This window comes from Panthera onca, chromosome C1 (assembly GCF_046562875.1).
Source record: "Panthera onca isolate mPanOnc1 chromosome C1, mPanOnc1 haplotype 2, whole genome shotgun sequence".
Lineage (NCBI taxonomy): Eukaryota > Metazoa > Chordata > Mammalia > Carnivora > Felidae > Panthera > Panthera onca.
Window position 1 is genome coordinate 175,947,224 of NC_138346.1, and position 18,658 is coordinate 175,965,881.

The 18,658-nt window shown below is 48.4% G+C and overlaps 1 protein-coding gene across 3 annotated transcripts in view; it reads left to right on the forward strand.

Moving 5' to 3' along the window:
- The window catches only part of PLPP3 (phospholipid phosphatase 3), an 86,210-nt gene that overhangs the window by 51,348 nt on the left and 16,204 nt on the right, over positions 1-18,658 (forward strand). For all 3 annotated transcript variants that reach the window (XM_060622083.3, XM_060622081.3, XM_060622082.3), the window contains exons 3-4: positions 8,547-8,827; positions 9,236-9,293. In XM_060622083.3, the coding sequence (XP_060478066.1) occupies positions 8,547-8,827; positions 9,236-9,293 (339 nt within the window). The remainder of the gene's footprint in view (positions 1-8,546; positions 8,828-9,235; positions 9,294-18,658) is intronic.

Genomic DNA, 18,658 nt, shown 5'->3' on the forward strand with positions numbered 1-18,658 from the left:
CCTAAGATCCTCCCGTGGACGGTGTGCGATAGCATTTTAGGCAAAGTGGCCTTTGCAGAAGGTGTTAACCTGCTGGGAGGGTGGATGTTGGGTGAGTCCCCCCCTTAGAACAAGCAGGCTTTGTGGTAGACACCTCGCCCTAGGACCCAGATGCTACCCTAGGGGTTTATGGTCTAAAGGGGAAGCAGGGCAACTACAAGACTGATAATACTGTTCCCCGCGGGGAGACTGAGGAGTTGGTCAGAGAACAGGACGGGGGCCAGAGCGCCCCCGGTGGTGCTGGTGGTGCCCCCCGGAACCGAGAGCTTCAAGGGTAAAACAGGCCAAAGGCTGTAGATGGTGTGATGTATAAATCAAGTGCTGCTGTGAAAATTCAGAGGAAGATCACTGAAGGTTACTTTCATGGGTCAAGACTGGGATCATCATTGTCCCCCTCGTCATTCATTGGGCACTGGTCCCACTTAATCATCACCACAGCCCTTGAGCTCTTGGTATTGGCATCGTCCCTTTTTCACACATGAGGAAACTGAGGGCTACAGCGCTCTGTTGTCCAGGACCCATTAAGTGAAGAGAGCCGGAACTCTCCCCCCATGCACTCGTTGATTGATGGAGCTCCGCCTTGAAGGGTGGGTGGGACTTCCATCAGAGATCCTGACCTTCTAGGCAGAAGGGCTTGCTTGGAGAACGAGAGGCTGGAACAATGGAGTGTTTTCAGGAAATGTAGAGCAACCCTGTTTGGCTGGAGAAATAAGAGTATCGGGGAGTAGATGGAGATAAGGTAGAAAAGGATCACAGCAAGATTGTGAAATTCCTTGAATGTCAAGGAGTTTTTACCCCAGTTAATCGGCTAGAGATTGTGATGAAAGCCTTTCAAGCTAGCTTTGTCAGTTTTGCAGCCAAGGTGAGGAGGAGGCCTGAACCACGATGGGGCTGATGCAAGGGGGAGAGAGAGAGAGAGAGAGAGAGAGAGAGGGAGAGAGAGAGATGGATATGAGACTCCTTGTAGAAGTAAGACGACCGGAATTGGAAGACCGTGCGACAGCCTACAGGGTCATGTGTTTGCAGTTATATGATGGTAACTTGAGCAGGAATAAGGGGAAGAAGAGTGAGGTTTGGGGAAAAAGTGGGAATGGGTGTGACAGACTGGGTTAGGTTGACGTACGGATACCATTGGTTTGATAACTGGTTGGGAGATTTGGCAGAAGATTGGAAGAAGGCCGACCACTGGGGTAAGGGGTAAGCCGAAAGTAGAGCGGGGGGGGGGGGGGGGGGGCGGGGAGAGAGAGAGGGAAGTGCCCTTTTGATGGTCGTCTTCACAGAGGTAATAATTGGAACTGTTGAAGCAGCAGAGATCAGGGCGGAAAGGCAAGGCTTTGACCCCAGGAAGACCCACATTTATCTGGGAGAACCCTGAAGGGGGGAGCCTCTGGAAGGAGAAACGCATTTGAGAAATAGGAAGAAAAGCATGGTGGTGCGATATTCAGGAAGTTCGGGGGATTCAGTGTCAAAAAAGAGCATGAGATGGGCAGCAGGCAGTGCTACAGAAAAAACATTCAGGAGACCCTTATGCGGACAGGCAGAGCTAGCCATCTAGGACACCCGTGGCTTTGAGTCCCTGACTTTTGGGAAAATGACGATGCTTCGCACTTCAAATTTTTTTTTTTTTTTTTTACATTTATTTATTTTTGAGAGACAGAGAGAGACCGCATGAGCAGGGGAGGGGCAGAGAGAGAGGGAGACACAGAATCCGAAGCAGGCTCCAAGCTCTGAGCTGTCAGCACAGAGCCCGACACGGGGCTCGAACTCGTCAACTGTGAGATCATGACCTGAGCCCAAGTTGGACGCTTAACCGACTGAACCACCCAGGCGCCCCTACGATGCTTTGCACTTCAGACTGCCTTCTTCATAAAGCTTCTGGGCTTAGGGCAGCCACTGCTGATTTCCGCCATAGCTAGCTTCTGTGGCATCTCTCTGGCCTCTTTGGTGTCTGTATTCTAGATATTGGAGTGTTGGCTTATCCACGGAGTCCAGAAACTCCACTGGTGGCCTTGGACAGAACTATGTCCTCAGTGCTTTTCCCAGTCTGCGAGGCACTACTCTTCCACCCAAGCAGGAGAAGCAGTGAAGATTAAATTTCTCATCATTTATTTCTAGTCATTAAAGATACCGCATTTTGTTGTCCTGGATGGAGCATCCAGCTTCAGAGAAAATCCAGCCACACTTCTGTCTCCGTCCCGCGAAGCGGGATCCAGATAACATAACCTTTTTCCTTTCGCTGGGGACTGAAAAAAATGATTCTCCCTTTATTGTCCATCATCCAGTGTTTGTTGAATGAATCTATTCTTCTGGATGGAAAGAAGTTCACTAGTCTGCATAACTGAGATGTGAAAGAACAGGTTGGCCCTCTGTGGCTAGCAGGGACTGAGGTGGGCAAGCGTTTGGCAAGATTACCTGACCTTCCCAGGTGTTCTAGGAGCACCTGTCTCACTGGAAACACAGACCCTGCCGCCTGCTGGGACATCTAAGAGAAAGCTAGCTTGACGCCATCGGACAGGACCCAGGAGCTAGAATGAGGAGTCCAGGCTGCAGTGACAGTTCTGCCATTGCCTGATTTCTAAGGGTGATTCCCTGGCCTCCCTGGCCTTCCCCATACTCACTTATAAGGTGTTAATAATAATTCAGTAATAGGATGTTGTGAGAAGCAGATAATGCAGTAGTTGTGAAAATGCTTTGTAAGCCATAAAGTGCTAGGCGAATATTATTATTCAAGCAGATCAAAAAATAAGGAAGTTTGTCCTTCAAACTCGGCAGGGGAAGAAGATGAGTTCTCAGTCTCTAAAAGAGGTGTTTGTTGGGCTGCTGTGCGAAAGTCTGACTTTTCTTGGGATAAGTTACAGAGTGGCATGTGACAGATGACACGAACAATGCACTAGGCTTTCCCTTGCTGCCCTGGGTTGAGACTTCTGCTTTGTCCCCCTGAAAAAGACATCGTATGGATAAAGTGGTCAAAGCCAACATATCCATACACATGTTTTCTGGTTCTACTCTGGAGGGGTAGTACTTCCAAACTCTTCACTTTGGAATGTGCTTTTCCAAGGAGCTTTTGAAAGTATCTTAGAGAAGATATTTTCAGGGCGCCTGGGTGGCTCCGTCGGTTGAGCGTCCAACTTCATCTCAGGTCATGATCTCACAGTTTCGTGAGTTCGAGCCCCGTGTCAGGCTCTACCCTGGCATCACAGAGCCTCTGCTTCTCTCTCTCTGTCCCTCCCCCACTCATGCTGTCTCTGTCTCTCTCAAAATAAATAAATAAACTTAAAAAAAAAAAAAAAGATTTCCTACAAGTATTTGTTAATGCTTTGTTTCCTCTTCCCTAAGGGGAAGAGAAAAAAATTATAAGAGAGCTCTAGGCTTTTGACATACCACCTTCTTGCGTCCCTTGGCAATCCTACCAGGTAGATGTTATTGACGTTATTTTCATAGAGGAGGAGCCGTAAGCCCAGAGAGGCGAAGTCACTTGCCTAACGTAAGATGTACGATTCAGGCTGAGGTTTTTCTGGCTCCAAAGTCAGTGCTGCTTTGACCACCCTGTGCTCTCTCTTTTCCAAAAAGCCAATGCTCTCCAGATTTCCTCTCTGGAACACTTCGATATTGGTGACTATGTGGACAGTTGAGGTCTTTTACACCAGAAAGGAGAGGCAGAGAGGAGCTGTCTTGGAGTTGGGGACAAACCGTCACCGTGGTCGGGGGGCAAGCGCTGGTCGTTTTCTGTCTCCTTGTAGCTTTAATTGCGATGCTTCCCTGCTTTATTAGTTTCCAGATTCTGTGCCAAGTGCTTTAAAAGGCAGGTAGGGGAGAATTCTCCTCTGCTGCCTGGCAGCTTGCCATTACCCCCGGAATCTGTTGCTTGCTGTTTCAGAAAGGGATCAACATTGAAGGCATTTTTCTCAGTAGTGAAATTTACATATCACAGCCTTGCTGACTGAAGCAGAAATGAGGGCTCCAGGGGCTGGAGTCTGGGGGTGGGGACAGAGCCTTTGTAGGGGGAGGGAAGAGTTTATTTTATTACCCAGGAATAAAAACATTGTGAGTAATGAATAAAGTCCGAAAGCAGTAAATCTGGAACTCCGGCGTTAGGTGTGTAACGTGTCGGAGAACAATTTAAGCCTTCGCCTCTTCGGCAGAGGTGAGGTATTCGGGCCGCCTTTCACAGCCCGAATTTCATTAAATGGCCTTTTAAGGGTTAGGATTACAAGAAGCCAAGTCCGGCTGGTTCATAATGATGATTTATGGCTGTGTTGTCGACTCCCCGACCCTTCTGTACAAGGGGATAGAGAAAATACATAATTTGTTGCTCATTAACTGTAAGATCTGTCAGGGCTGCCCCAGAAGCCATGTGGTCCTGGAGTCATGTGTCTGCTAAATGGCTTCAGCCTGGCCCTGTCCTTGAAATTACGCAGTTGCTGTTGGGCCGTGGAGATCGTTTTTAGTAACAATAGAAATACGGCTGATCCCCAACTTAGGAGGGTTTGACTTACGATTTTTCGACTTTACGGCGGTGCACAAGCAGTACCCATTCAGTAGAAACCACACTTTGATTTTGAATTTTGATTTTTTTTTTCCTGGGCTAGTGATCCACGGTGCTGGGCACCAGCAGTGAGCCACGGCTCCCAGTCGGCCTTGCCAGCACGAGGGTAAACAGCCGGTACTTTTCACGTCATTCTGTGCCCGTGCAACCGTTCTGGTTTTCACTGTCAGTGCAATATTTAATAAATTACGTGAGCTGTTCTACACTTTATTGTAAAATAGGCTCTTTGGTAGTGATTGTGCCCAAATGTAAGCTAACGAAAGTGTTCTGAGCACATTTAAGGTAGGCCAGGCGAAGCTGTGATGTTCAGTAGGTTAGGCGTGTTCAATGCATTTCTGACTTACGATGTTTTCCACTTAGGATGTGTTTATCGGGATGTAATGCCATCATAGGTTGAGGAAGATCTGTAATCAAAAATTCTCTCAATACAGTGTGTTGTGAGTCTTTGAACTTAAATATCTGGGCTCTCCTTTTAGCTCTGTCACTTAGAAGCCTCAGAACCTTCAGGTTAGTGACTCTCCCTCAGTGCCTTACTTACCATTCTCAGCTGCAGAATGGGTATAACTTCACAGAGCCGCAGATCAAATGAAACCAAAAAATACGAAAGAAATGTAAAAGCTTGCTGCCGTTATTAGCATTGTTTTGAGGAATCTGAGGTGCCACGAAATGCCTTCTTTACCTCTTTCTCCTCCAGTGAGAGGAGGAAGCATTTTAACTGTGTGAGACACTGTGGCACTGAACCCAAAGTTTTCAAATGAAGGGATGTTAGCACTGAAATGAGTCCTTGAGTTGTAACCAAACCCTTTCTCTCTAAAGTGACTCAAGCACAGCAGTGAATTCCCTGAGATTAATCCGTAGACTTGTGTAAGAGATGCTGATTTGCAGTGGAAAGCTACATGTTCTTTTTCAGCATCAAATAGGAAATCGGGCTCAAACCAGGCCAGCTTAGAGTTTCTTCATTTGTGGCCGCTGAGTTCAAGGAACTCAGGAGCCGTCCAAGGGCGGGGATTGTGCATGGGGCCTTGGTTCTGCTCCGTGCCCGTGGCATCATCTCGGAGGGAGTACCTTACCTCTGCTACTGCTGATTACCTTTGCTTGGTTAGGAGGGTCGTGGTGAAGGTAGTATGGGAGAGTTGAAAATAAATGTCATTGTACGGGCGCCTGGGTGTCTCAGTCGTTAAGCATCTGATTTTGGTTCGGGTCATGATCTCACAGTTTGTGAGTTCGAGTCCCACCTCAGGTGAGTTCAAGCCCCGCTTATGGTAAGCTCGTGCCCTGCTTCAGGTGAGCCCCGCTTCTCTCTCTCTCACTCCCTCTCTCTCTGCCCGTCGCTCACTTGCACCCCTCCCCCCTTTTCAAAAACAAGAAAATGTCATTGCAATGAGGAAGTGATAAATTACGGAGTCTAGTCTCCTCAATGGAGAAACTGGCTTATCTCAGGTTCACTCAGTGAGTAGAGACTCGCTCAGTGAGTAGAGAACGCTGGCTACTGTAGTTTTCTTCTCCCTGCATCCAAAGTCATGTGAGCATCATTTATAAATAAAGAAGAAGAAAGAGCATGACGGTGGTAGTGAACATCTGGAACTTGTTAGCCTGTAAGGTTACACAGGGTAAAAGTATAAACAGGTTCAAAGGGGAGTTAGACCAGGAATCGTAGGAAAGAACGCTGGGCGGGGAGCTAGAACACCTGGGTCCAATCTTCAGTTGCGAGTTAATTTGGACCTCGGTTTCTTCCGTGTATAGGGGACCCTTTCATTTCTGACTTGCTGTGCTTCTCAGATTTTAATCTCTGCAACATGTTCTCAAAGGACTTTTGGTAATATTTAGAAGATATTTCCAACTTTGCAATAAAAAAACTGCGAAAACTGTGGTCCTGTTTCCATCCGTCCATTCATTCAATCAGTAGTCTGAGCACCTCTGCAAGAGCAGGTACTCATCCTGTCCCTCAGGGAATGCCTAAGCCAGGACTTTGCGTTGGACTGGCCTTTGACCATCTCTCTTTATTGTAGAATCATGCTCAGTGTGATGTGGGAGCCAAGGTGTAGCACTTAGAAATAATCAGGTATTTATAAACACAGAATCGTTGTGTAAACGTTAGCAGTGCTGGTGGCTGTTCTCGCTGCCACACCGGCTGGCCCCTGGGCCCGGCTGGCATCTCCCTGCCACCTGGCTATCCTCCCGCTAGACGTGGGAGCCCTTGAGAACTTGGATCAGTTCCCCTGCGTTGACCCCTTCCCCAGCGGTAAAAAAAAAAAAATAATGGGAGACGTTGAAAAGGAGTGCCCGGATATGTCAGTCTATTGCTTCCCTTGCGGTTGTGAACACGCTGTCTGTTCCCTGCAGCAGCAAGTGTGGCTCGTCACCCTGCCCTGGGAGGAATTGTGAAAGGAGCTTTGTGGTGTGTGATGAGTTGAACATCGCTGTCCCTGGACTGTGGTTGCAATCAGGAAGTGGCCGGGGCTGTGCTATGGAGTTAAGACAAGAGCAGCAGGCTGTGTGGTGGGGCATCACCGAAGTGGGATTGGTCCTCTGCTGTGTAGGCATCAAGGGCATTTGTCTTACGGAGAGCAGGCTGGCCCCCCACTCCTAATATAAAACCAGGCGGTGTGACTTGATCTTGAGCTTCCACCGTACCTAACTCATGATTATTGTAGGCAGTTCATGAAATGAAGTGTATGAAAGCAATACCTAGTATGCAGTAGGTAATCAATAATTTTTCCCGGAGTGACAAACCTCCCCTAAGTATTAGGCGTAAACAAGGTGGGATGGAGAAAGGGTATGAAAATCCAGACTCATTGGCTGCCCTTTAGGATTGAGGACATGGGAGACAATGTGCTGAGACTTGGAAATTTGCAAACACTGAAGGGCATTGTGTTAAAAGTTCCTTGGTTTGGGGGCGCCTGGGTGGCTCAGTCTGTTAAGTCAGACTCTTGATTTTGGCTCAGGTCATGGTCTCAGGGTTCATAGGATCGAGCCCTGTGTTGGGCTCTGTGCTGTCAGTGGATTCTCTCTTTCTCCCTCTCTCTCAGCCTTTCCTTCATTCTCTCTCTCTCTCAAAAATAAATATAAAAAAGTAAATAAATAAAGACAGCTAAAGAAACATGCCAACTAAATACAATGCTTAATAGTTAACTGGATTCTATTTTTAAAAAAACAAAAAAAAAGCTCCTTGGTTTGTAGAGCAGTATTCTTTCATCACAGCATTCCTCTACAAAGGAAAATGAAAGAATCCCTTTCTACAACCCAGGTCGTTTCCCATCCGTGTTACCAGATTTAAGCCAACAACTCTGCAAAGGCCTGCAGCCTCCTCTCAAGGAGAAGGAGACTAAAGCTTGGAGAGGTTAAGTCATTGCTGAAGGACACCGGGCAGGTGGCAGAGCTGGGACTCACACCCAGGACATGGTCTTAGGCATCCACCCTCCTATAGAAGCCCCCACCACGGCTCAGTGTTGACACAAGGCTGAGATCCCTTACTCAAAAGCTCAGAATCCTGACATTTGCTCAGATCCTCTGACATCCTGGCCACCCTTGACCATGTCCTTGATTCTTCTATTTTTTTTTTTTTTTTTTTTTCATATCTGGGTCCTTGTCTCTTTCTTTGTTTAAAAAAATACGTATATAATTTATATTATATATAATATTTATATTTTTTACATATTATCCATAATATTTATATTTTTACATATCATATGTGTTTATATATAAATACATTTAGTTGTATATTTATTTCTGCTGGGACTTTTTTTAAAAAGGAGAAAATGACCATGTTATTAGCACTTTGCTCTTTCCTCTCCTGCGTATTTCTGTCTGTATATTTCTTAAATAGAACACTGGGACTTTTCTAGATTATAGCCTGCGATTACGTACTGAACGTTCTCTCGAGTCATGAAATATCCTTTACAGCATCCACTTTGATGACGGGTCTTGAGACCACCTAATTCCCCTGTTGGCTTCCTTTCAGATCATCACTGGGGAGTTCTACCGTATCTACTACCTGAAGGAGAAGTCCCGGCCAGCGATCCAGAATCCCTATGTGGCAGCCCTCTACAAGCAGGTGGGCTGCTTCCTCTTCGGCTGTGCCATCAGCCAGTCCTTCACCGACATTGCCAAAGTCTCCATTGGGCGCCTGCGTCCTCACTTCTTGAACGTCTGCAACCCCGATTTCAGCCAGATCAACTGCTCCGAGGGCTACATCCAAAACTACAAATGCAGAGGGGACGACAGCAAAGTCCAAGAGGCCAGGTGAGTCACCACCTGCCGTGGCCACAGCGTGCCTGCTTTGACACGGGCAGTTCAGGGAGCACTTGCGAAGGCGCCTGCGACATGAGGTGCCAGGCTCAGCGCTGGGCTTTGGTTTCAGTGGGTGAATGAGGCATAGTCCCCATCCTTAAGGAACTCGGGGTCAGTTGATTTAGATGCATAGGTAAATAAGCAATTATGGTAGAATACTGGTAAGTCCATTCATTCATTCATTCATTCATGGGTGCCTGCTAGGTTCTAGAAAACATGTCCCAATGGACTGCCAACGTGGCAAAACCAAACAAGACAGTGCTGATCTCAAGGTCACAGTCTAGGGAGAGAAGACAGACAGGCAGACATGTGTCAGGGATGTGCATATGGCCCTCTCATGGCCCTCTCTTGCTCTTGCAGGAAGTCCTTCTTCTCTGGCCACGCCTCCTTCTCCATGTACACTATGCTGTATTTGGTGGTAAGTACCTTCCTTCTGATTCCAATGGAGTGTACTATTGAGCCCCAGCTTAAATCTCTTCTGTGCAGAGAGCCCTCAGAATGGTTAGGGATAGACCCCATTGTGAAATCCTTGAAAAAGAAGTTAGCTAGAAGAGTTAGGTTCCGTTTTGAGCTCTGCCACAGCGTTAGAAGTTGTCTTCCTTTCTAGGCTTTTCCCATTTGTCAAATAAAAATAATATTGATCATGGCTGCTTGATAAGGCTTGTGTGCCCTTTTTGAAATTATAAAGTGATAAAGACACTTGTGTAATATTTTATGGTAACGAGTACTGTCTTCTGACCATCTGTTTACTCAGTTGACCCTTCCAGGCACCCTGGGTTATAAGTTACTGTCTCCGTTGTGGGAAAGGATTACTAAACAAGGCTCCGAGAATTCAAGTCAACTGTCAGAATTGACAGGCACTAGAACTGTTGCTCAAATGCAAACCCTGTCATCAAATTCCTAGTGTTCACCATGCCAGGCTTCTTCCATCCCCCGCTGATGGAAAGGCTTTAAAAATCATCAATATCCGACTACATAGAATGATTTCAAGTTTCTCAGAATACTTCTGCTCCATGAGCATACGTCACCTCATGACAGCATGGCGAAGTATGAAATGTGTATCCCCACTGCTTGGAGCCAGAAACTAAGACCCAGGGAGGCTAAGCAGCACGTTGGGGGGTCCCTCAGCTAGTGGTGGGGCCATGATCTGAACCCCTGTGGCCCTGTCTGCCCCGACTTCCTAGAGGTGCTGGGAAGGGACAGGTGAGTGCCCGGTTCTTCCCCAGCTGCTGCACAGACAGCAGCTGGTCTGTTTCTCTTTGCGCGTTAAAAAACGGTCCCCTGCCTCTCCTCTCCCCTTGAATGAGGCCCCTGTGCCAAGGCACTTCCTGCTTTCGGCCCCTTTGATGCAGAGCGAGAAGGCGCTGAGAGGTCAGACATAGCTCAGGGGAGCAAAAGCTGTTTGCAAAAGAACGTTTTGATTTTGACTTATTTAAAAAACATAATTAGGATTTGGAAAACCTAGCAGAAGGTTTTTTTTGTTTTGTTTCCCCCCGCCTCCCAAAACAATCCTTTCCAAGCCTGGAGGCCTCCCGGCTTCCCGTTACCTGGGATGCGGAGCTGAAAGGTGGGCCCCAACCTATGAAAACCTCAAACATGGATTTTGTTTAAACACGAATCACACTCCCTCCATTCTTCATTTGTTGTTGTTTTGCTTTCGCTTGGCTTTTAGAAAGCTAATGTCACGAAGATCTTTCGTTTCCTATTTCGTTTTTGTTTTTGTTTTTTTTTTTTTGTATTCTACCCAGGTCTGGAAGCAATTTTACAAATGTAATTTCAGTGTTTTGCAAAGGTGCTTGGAGGTGTGGGTCTCTGTTCATTTTTCTCATGTTCCTTCATTTTCTTCCAAGAGAAAAATACTGGGTAATTTTGAAACCAACTGTGTGCACTGTGTGCTCTATGGCCGCCCAAAAGATAAAGGTGCTGACCCGTTTCTGGTGCCTTCTGTGTGCCGGGCACTGGGTCAAGCTCTCTCTTCCACACTGGTTCTCTCAATAACTCGATGAGATGCGTTTTGATTACCCCGTTTTAAGCTGAAAACAAACCAACCAACCTGACGCTAAGAAGTTTAGTAATAAAAATTCTACCTCCAGGGGCGCCTGGGTGGCCCAGTCGGTTAAGCGTCTGACTTCGGCTCAGGTCATGATCTCACGGTTCGTGAGTTCGAGCCCCGTGTCGGGCTCTGTGCTGACAGCTCAGAGGCCGGAGCCTGCTTCGGATTCCGCGTCTCCCTCTCTCCCTGTCCCTCCCCCACTCGCACTCTGTCTCTGTCTCAAAATAAGTAAACATTAAAAACAATAAAAGTTCTACCTCCTGTAAGAGGCAGAAAAGAGATTTGAAGGCTGGTCTTGATGCCACCAGGATCGCTGTCTGTTCTTTTCGTGATACTGCACTACAAACCCAAAACCAACCTCGTTGGGATAAACTTAAAGAATATAAGCTCCCGACCCTAATTTCAATTTCACCTGAAGGCGACCTGCCTTTCTTCAGAGCTGCCTTAATGGATGAGATGCCCTTCTCGCCCCCATCCTCCACCACCAGGATGATTACAGCTGGAGATCTCTGCAGGGGTGAGGAGTAAGGGGTAGTTCAGACTGGGTGTTTATTTGCATCTCTGAGGGAGGAAAAAAATTACAGTGCCTTTATGTTCCTGGAAAGAAGGAAGGGAAGGAGGGAGGGAGGAAGAGAAGAGCGTCCTTAGTCCTTCGCGTCCCTCGCATCCTGCTACACGTGCGCACACAGCCATGCGCACATCACACGTTGAAGGACCCTTGCAGACAGACACAACTCGCGGACACCCACATATACAACATAGAAACACATAGCTCCATTTTTAGCTCTGAGGTTATCTTGCCCTAAGGCAACCTCTGAGGCTAAATTCCAAGGAGGACAGTGCTCATTCCCAGGGCTCTTCCTCTATGTGATGTCAGACTGAAGTCTCAACCCTCTCTATGTCCAATTTGCAGAGGTTTCTAAAGCAAGTTAGAACACCACGGCTGCCCGTCAGGGTCAGTGGGAAATGCTGTAGTCGGTCAGAGCAGCCCTCAGACCCATCCCCCAGGGATGTGGAGCTTCCCAAAGTACTGGAGCTGGGCAAATGAGACCACAGAAGACCCTGGCCTCCCCCCCCCAGGGCAGCTTCCTTGGGGCCTTGGGGGAAAATCGCCTTTGAACCAGCTGGGTGTCGGCAGCATTGATGGCAGCATTGATGGCGTTTGCCCTCAAGGTCAGGCAGACCTGGAAGATTCTGCCCTGGCGGTTACTAGCTCTGGAACCAGGCATTGCTCACTGAGCTTTGAAGCCTCGGTGTATTCCTCTGTAAAGTAGAGACAGTAGTGTATTTCGCAGGGTTTTCGCTACTTCACTTCTTTAGGTCCCACGTTCTCCATCTGTCCTATGAAAGAGTGGAATTAGATGGCATCTACTTCTCAATCTCTTTGAAAGATGTTTGAACTACCCTAAACTCTGCAAGGGAAGATGGGAAGCCCTCGGGGACAAACTTATGCCCTCATGGCCCTGGCGTTCAAAGAGAGGGGCGGACAGGAAGCACTCTAGGCCTGTTGACGGCAGCTGCCATCTAGAGCCTCCCATGGCTTTGAAGGACACTCCGTATTAGGTTTTGATTTGTAAAATGGTTAGCTTGGAAAAACCATGCCCCAAACACCAAATTATCTCTGGGCATAGAAGCTTACAGATGAGGTTAAGGCATGTTAGTGATTAATGCAGATTCTAATAAGAAAAACCCACAGCATGTATAAGCACATGTGAAGCTTTCCTAGCCCGGAGTCCTGGCCCCAACCCCAGGGAACCACATCTGGACTGGCCCTGTACCCTCCCTGGTCGGGGACTGAGGATAACTTGGCTTTCTGGATAAAACGCCTATACCAGCACAGGCACTAAACCATGTAGCAACCAGACAACCTGGTGTTTCTTGTGTTGTGTCAGCACCCTGCTACCTCCCGGGGCCCCTGACGTGCATCGGACGTGGGCCCTGCCCTCCAGGGACTCAACACGGTTTCGGCATTTGGCGTTCAGCGCATATTCAGTGGGTGGCTGTTACACACCAAACAGCGTGCTAGGGGGTGGAATTAACGACATGGGGAAGTCGTGGTCACAGCCTTGGGGAGTTCAGTCTAGGGGAGCAAGGAGACAGTGACAGCGGCTGGGTACACTGTGTGCTGAGGTGGGGGTGGGGGGTGGACGTGGGATCTTATGGAAGCTCGGGGTCGTGGCACCCCCAGCCAGCCCAGAGTGGAGGGGGGCAGAGCTGGGGAAGGGTTCCCGTAGGGTAAAGATGGGCAGATTGGAAGGACCACCCGTGTGCAGGTGAAAAGGGGGACGATGGTTTGGGGGCTGCAGGTTTTCATTTCGGTCTAGCTGGGGTGGCTGGTAGGGGAGGAAGCAGGGGCAGGAGGGCGCAGTGAAAGCTGAGAGGACCTTTGGGACCAGCCACCCAGCTCCTCCTTCTCCAGCCCAGAGCAGGCAGCAAGTTGGTGGTGAGGCCTTTCCCTTGTTGCTGCGCTCCCCTCCCCAAATGTGAACCTTGGCCGCTTGCCTTTTTCAGGGTCAGAGAAGCCTTTCCTGGCCCCCTTCTGCAATACTCCCTGACTCCCCTGTGCAGCCTAATCCCTGCCCCCCTCCCCCGACCAGTTTCTCACCATCTGACATACTATATATTCTTCGCTTCTTTGTTTATCTCTGCCAGATAAATTGTAAGCTTCATGAGGGAGATGTTTTTGTCTCTTGACTCACTCTTGTATCCCACTGCCCCAAACAGCATCTGACACTTAGTTGCAATGAACATTTGAGGAGTGAGTGAATGAATCAATCTCAGGTCTTCAACATTCCCAGGCCATGCTTCTTTCGGTTCCATGCAGATTTTGTTCCTCTCCTCATCACTGAATTGATAGATCGTGAAGGACCTATGTGGTGTAAGGAAGGCCTCTGCTGCCTCTTTGCTGAACTGTTTATGCACTGGCTCTTTACTGCAGTGCCCATGAGAAATGTTTATGTGTCAAAGGGTTTGTCGGATACCAAGGAAACAGGGAAGCGGCTGTCCTCTGACCGCCATGTTCCCTGGCCTGTGGTTGTTAGTCATTGAGGTTTTGTTCAGTGTGTTTAGAATCCTGGAGCGGTGGGGTCTGGTATGCCCAGGAGACATGCTCACAGATCCTGGGAGTTTCTGGTGAAACCCCTTGTAGGTACAAGATGGCTGTTTGTAAGGGGAATAAACCACTGTACCAAATGTTTTCCAAACTCTTCCCCACCCCCATCTACATCCATCCATCCAACCACCCTTCTGTCCATCTGCCCATCCATCAGTCTGTCCATCCATTCAGCCAGCCAGCAGTTTCTGAGCCAGACCTTGTGTGAGCACCTGAGGACACGAAGAGACCTCGTATTTGGTGTGGAAATCCTGAAAGGTAAAGTCTCAGAACAGTTGGATGAGGTCCCCAATTCGGGTGGACTGAGGCACGGAGCCCCAAGGGAAGGGCTGTGAACTCCACTCTGAGGCTCACTGACTCAGTTCACAGGGTCTCCTTAGCTTATGATCAGGTCAGAGATTCTAATACCCTTACTCTTCCAAAAGCTGTATGCTTGTGTTTTGACATGGGCCTTGTAAAAGTATGTGACCGGTGAATTCAAGGAGCATGAGTGTTCACATGTTTCCTGTAGGTTGTCCTTAAGTCCACGACAAGCGGGTAGTCCCCTCAAATTGCTTTTCTCCTAAGACAAATCCAGTATAAAAGACCGTTACTTTGTGTGGAGAGCACTAATTTCCTCAAAGGAAGCCAGGCTCTGTGGTTAGACCTCAGTCTTAGAAAAAGACACATCTTACTCAGTGTAAATCGTGGCTCTTTGTTACCTTGAGCAAGTGACGGGGCCTTTTGGCCTTGATCTCTTCATCTGAAAAATGGGCACAATGGTGGTATCTACCCAACAGGATGATTGTGATAGTTGCAGGTGAGGCCGTTTAAAGCCGCGGCACTGTGTCTGAAACCGTGCTTGACAAATGGGGAGTGTATGTTTCTCCCCCTGATAGTGACAGAAAACAAGAGCTGATCCCCTTCTCAAGGAGGAGAAAAGTCGACTAAAAATTCTTCTTTTGTCCTGAAAGTAGTCGAATAGCTTCCCAGAGAGAAATGCCCGTTCGGCACCACGTAGACGAATCACCAGGCACTGGCACCAGAGCCAGGCGTGAGCCGTGGAGGAGCTGAGAGGAGGGAGAAAGTTTCTTCTCCCTGTGGGTGTCAGTGATCTGGACCGACTTCCAGGAAGAGAGCATATGCAGGGACGTAAGGAGGGACAAAAGCCTCCTTTTCACTCTGAGCAGAGCAGTCCCAAGAGCAATGGAAATGAAGTAAGAGGACAGTACCGACCTGTTTCACCAGTATGCAAATCGTGTAATGAAACACAAATGACTTCGCAAGAAGGAGTGTGACTCACCCCACATGTGACTCGGCTGGTTCAGACCAGAGGAGCCAGCTTGAGTTCAGCCAGACCTCTCTAAAGAGTTTTTGTTGAATTCCACAGGACCCCAGTTTGGGAGCTAGGACCAGGAAGGAGAAGAGAACTCCATTTAGGGAGTGAGTTGGGTGTGCCAGGGACTTCCACATACATCATTTTGGGGATGGGGGTTCACGGGCAGACATAGTCCTTTCTGTTGTAAGCTACCTGTCTTCAATCAGCAGTGTTATTTTAGCAATTGGGGAGAAGAATCTTAGTAAAAGAATGAGATTTAATTTAAAAAAAAATTTTTTTTTTTTTACATTTAATTCCTTTTTGAGAGAGAGAGAGAGAGACAGAGCATCAGGGGGGAGAGGCAGAGAGAGAGGGAGACACAGAATCCGAAGTAGGCTCCAGGCCCCGAGCTGTCAGCACAGAGCCCGACGCGGGGCTCGAACCCACGAACCGGGAGATCATGACCTGAGCCGAAGTCGGACACCCAACTGACTGAGCCACCCGGGCGCCCCGAGATTTAATTTTTAATGTAAACATATTCTTTTTGCATGGAGGAACTTATTTTTTATTCATGTTTCTGTCTTTCACAATTTTGAACAGATGTACACGGTATGTGTTGGAGGGTTTTTTTTTTAATGAACAAATTCCCTTATTCTGTAAGAGAAAGCAGAAATTTCAGAGAAGCAGAGTCCCCCAGCTGGCCTGGAGCAGAGAAAAGATTCAAGTTTGGTTTTGCTCTGATTGCAAATCAGACACTTTTCTGCAGTGTCACACTGATGGTTAGAAGTGGATTCTCCCATCCCAGAGGTCTTCACACAAAAGGGGAAGTAAAGACAGATCGGTCAGGACCTCAGGGCTGCTGACCACGAGGAGAGATCAAGGTGATTCAGCCTTTCTGGTTTTGTCCAACTCTGCTTATGTCTTTGCTAATCACTCATTCAGGGTGCCTGGGACTTTGCTGAAGCCCCTGCAGAAATTCTGATTCCGGGCAAGTCTCCTTGCTGTTTGGTCTAGGACAGGGGCCATGGGAGTGTTGTGGTCAGAAGTGCGACTTCCTCCCGTGGAATGGCAGTGAACACAGCCTCTTGCCCCACGGACTGTTCCCAGGCTCAGGTTTCCGAGAGCAGGAGAACTGGGCTATGAACCAGCAGAAACTAATCCATTTAGCGGCAGGGTTGCTGGGGCATGGAGGGACTTACCAGGTCCTTCGGTCAGCCTCCAAGCCTGTTGTAACAGCTTCTCAAATCAGAATTAGCCACAAGGTGGAAGGTTATTGTGCAACCTTTTGCTTTGGTAATCTACTTGTTTTGGCGAAATCCCTCATCGTCAGCGAGTAAATGGCATTCACCAACGTAAAGGGTTGACACAGGTGTCTGAAGAGTGCCTTGAGTTCCCGTGTCACGCCAGGCAGGGTCCTGTGTGTCCCATTCGATCCCGGCAACCCTGAGAGGGAGATAGTGTTGTACCTGTTCCACAGATGAGAAGTTGGGGGCCCACCCACTTAGGAGGTGACAGAGCCAGGAATGGAGTTGGGGCCGCTTCACCCCAAAATTCCCGGTGCCGCCGCCGCTGTGCTTTCCCCCTGAAGCCCCAGCTGCAGACCCCAGGATCAGCCCTGAGGCCTTGAGCCATTCGTGGGTAAATGTGTTGGTTACCGATGGGAGCAGAGGAGCAAGCTTCAGCGTGCTGCCGGCCAGTCCACGTCTGACTGCTTCCCAAAGGGATTCTTTTCCTGTGGCCCCTACTCCTTTTTCATTCATAAGCACTCCCTTCCTGAAGCTCTCCTGATGACTGGTCTCTTCCTCTCTCTTCAAGTTCCTCTGGTGTATTTATTTTTTTCTTTTCGTGAGCTCCAGTATCTGAGTCAGTAGAAGGGGAGATGTGGGTCGTGTCCGGTTGGGAAACCCACCCTTCCTCTGCCCCACCCTCATTTCCAAGGCCCATGACCTAAACTCTGCACAGGGAGGGAGAAGCCCTGGAGGATTCTAAAGAAGCATTTTCTGAGGATCTGCGGACTTTTCAGTTGAGGGAAAGGAGAAAATCTCAGGGCCGGGTTAAGAAATGTGGTTAGAGGGGTGCCTGGGTGGCTCAGTCGGTTAAGCGTCCGACTTCAGCTCAGGTCACGATCTCGCGGTCCGTGAGTTGGAGCCCCGCGTCGGGCTCTGGGCTGACGGCTCAGAGCCTGGAGCCTGCTTCTGATTCTGTGTCTCCCTCTCTGCCCCTCCCCTGTTCATGCTCTGTCTCTCTCTGTCTCAAAAATAAATAAACGTTAAAAAAAAAAAAAGAAATGTGGTTAGAGAATAAAATCTGTGTCTTGAGCAGAATTTGGTGCCAGGCACCTCCTCTACCATAGCAGCCGTCTGTACTACAGCCTGAGAGATAGTGGCTGTTACACTTATTTTATTTGTGAGAAAACTCAAGGCTCAGTGAGATTTTCCTTTTTTTTTTTTTTTTTTTTTTTATGTTTTATTTATTTGGAGAGAGAGAGCATGAGTGTGAGCAGGGGAGGGGCAGAGGGAGAGGGAGAGAATCCCTAGCAGGCTCCACACTGTCAGCACAGAGCCCAGCGCAGGGCTCAAACCCACCACCTGTGAGATCATGACCTGAGCCAAAATCAAGAGTCCCGACGCTTAACGGACTAAGGCACCCAGGCGCCCCATCACCTCTTCTTGTAGATTTTCAACTGTTTATTTTTTATATACGAGAAACTGTTGATCTTTATCACTTGTTCAACCGTCCCCATCAGTGCATTCTTTATTATTTCTCATTCGTTATTCTTAGATTGCCCAATAATGCATTCATAGCATTTCATAATGATTATAGAATTGCCTGCTGTTTTCTTGGCCTGGGTTTTAAAATTGTCTTTCCGGTTAGTTGTGGATTCAGTGCTGGCCAACTTTCCCGCCCTGTCAGGGCTGGCTCTGGAATCTTCCACCCTTCTTTCTCCTCAGGACCAGCCAGTGGCTGGTCCTTCCTGACCACCAGGAGGAAGGTGTCCCTTTGTCTCCGGCAGGGCAGAGTCCCATCCCTGCCATCCCAGGTCCATCTTTGGGCCATCGGCTCCTCCCCTGTGCTCTCTTCCCCTTTCTCCTGGTCTCCCCCTGTGCTTGCCTTTGATTTGTCTTCGGAAGTTCCCCTTGTCCACTTGCCTTTTCCCCTTCATTTCCCAAGTTCCCACAGGAACCTGGGAAGTAGGTTGTGCCCAGAGGTTAGAACGGAAACTGCAGCCAGATAACTCCAAGGGACAATGCTCAGTTGACGTCATTTCTTTGCCTCGGCCAGAGGTGGTTTTTTTCTTTCTTCCATTTTTCTTCAGGTTAC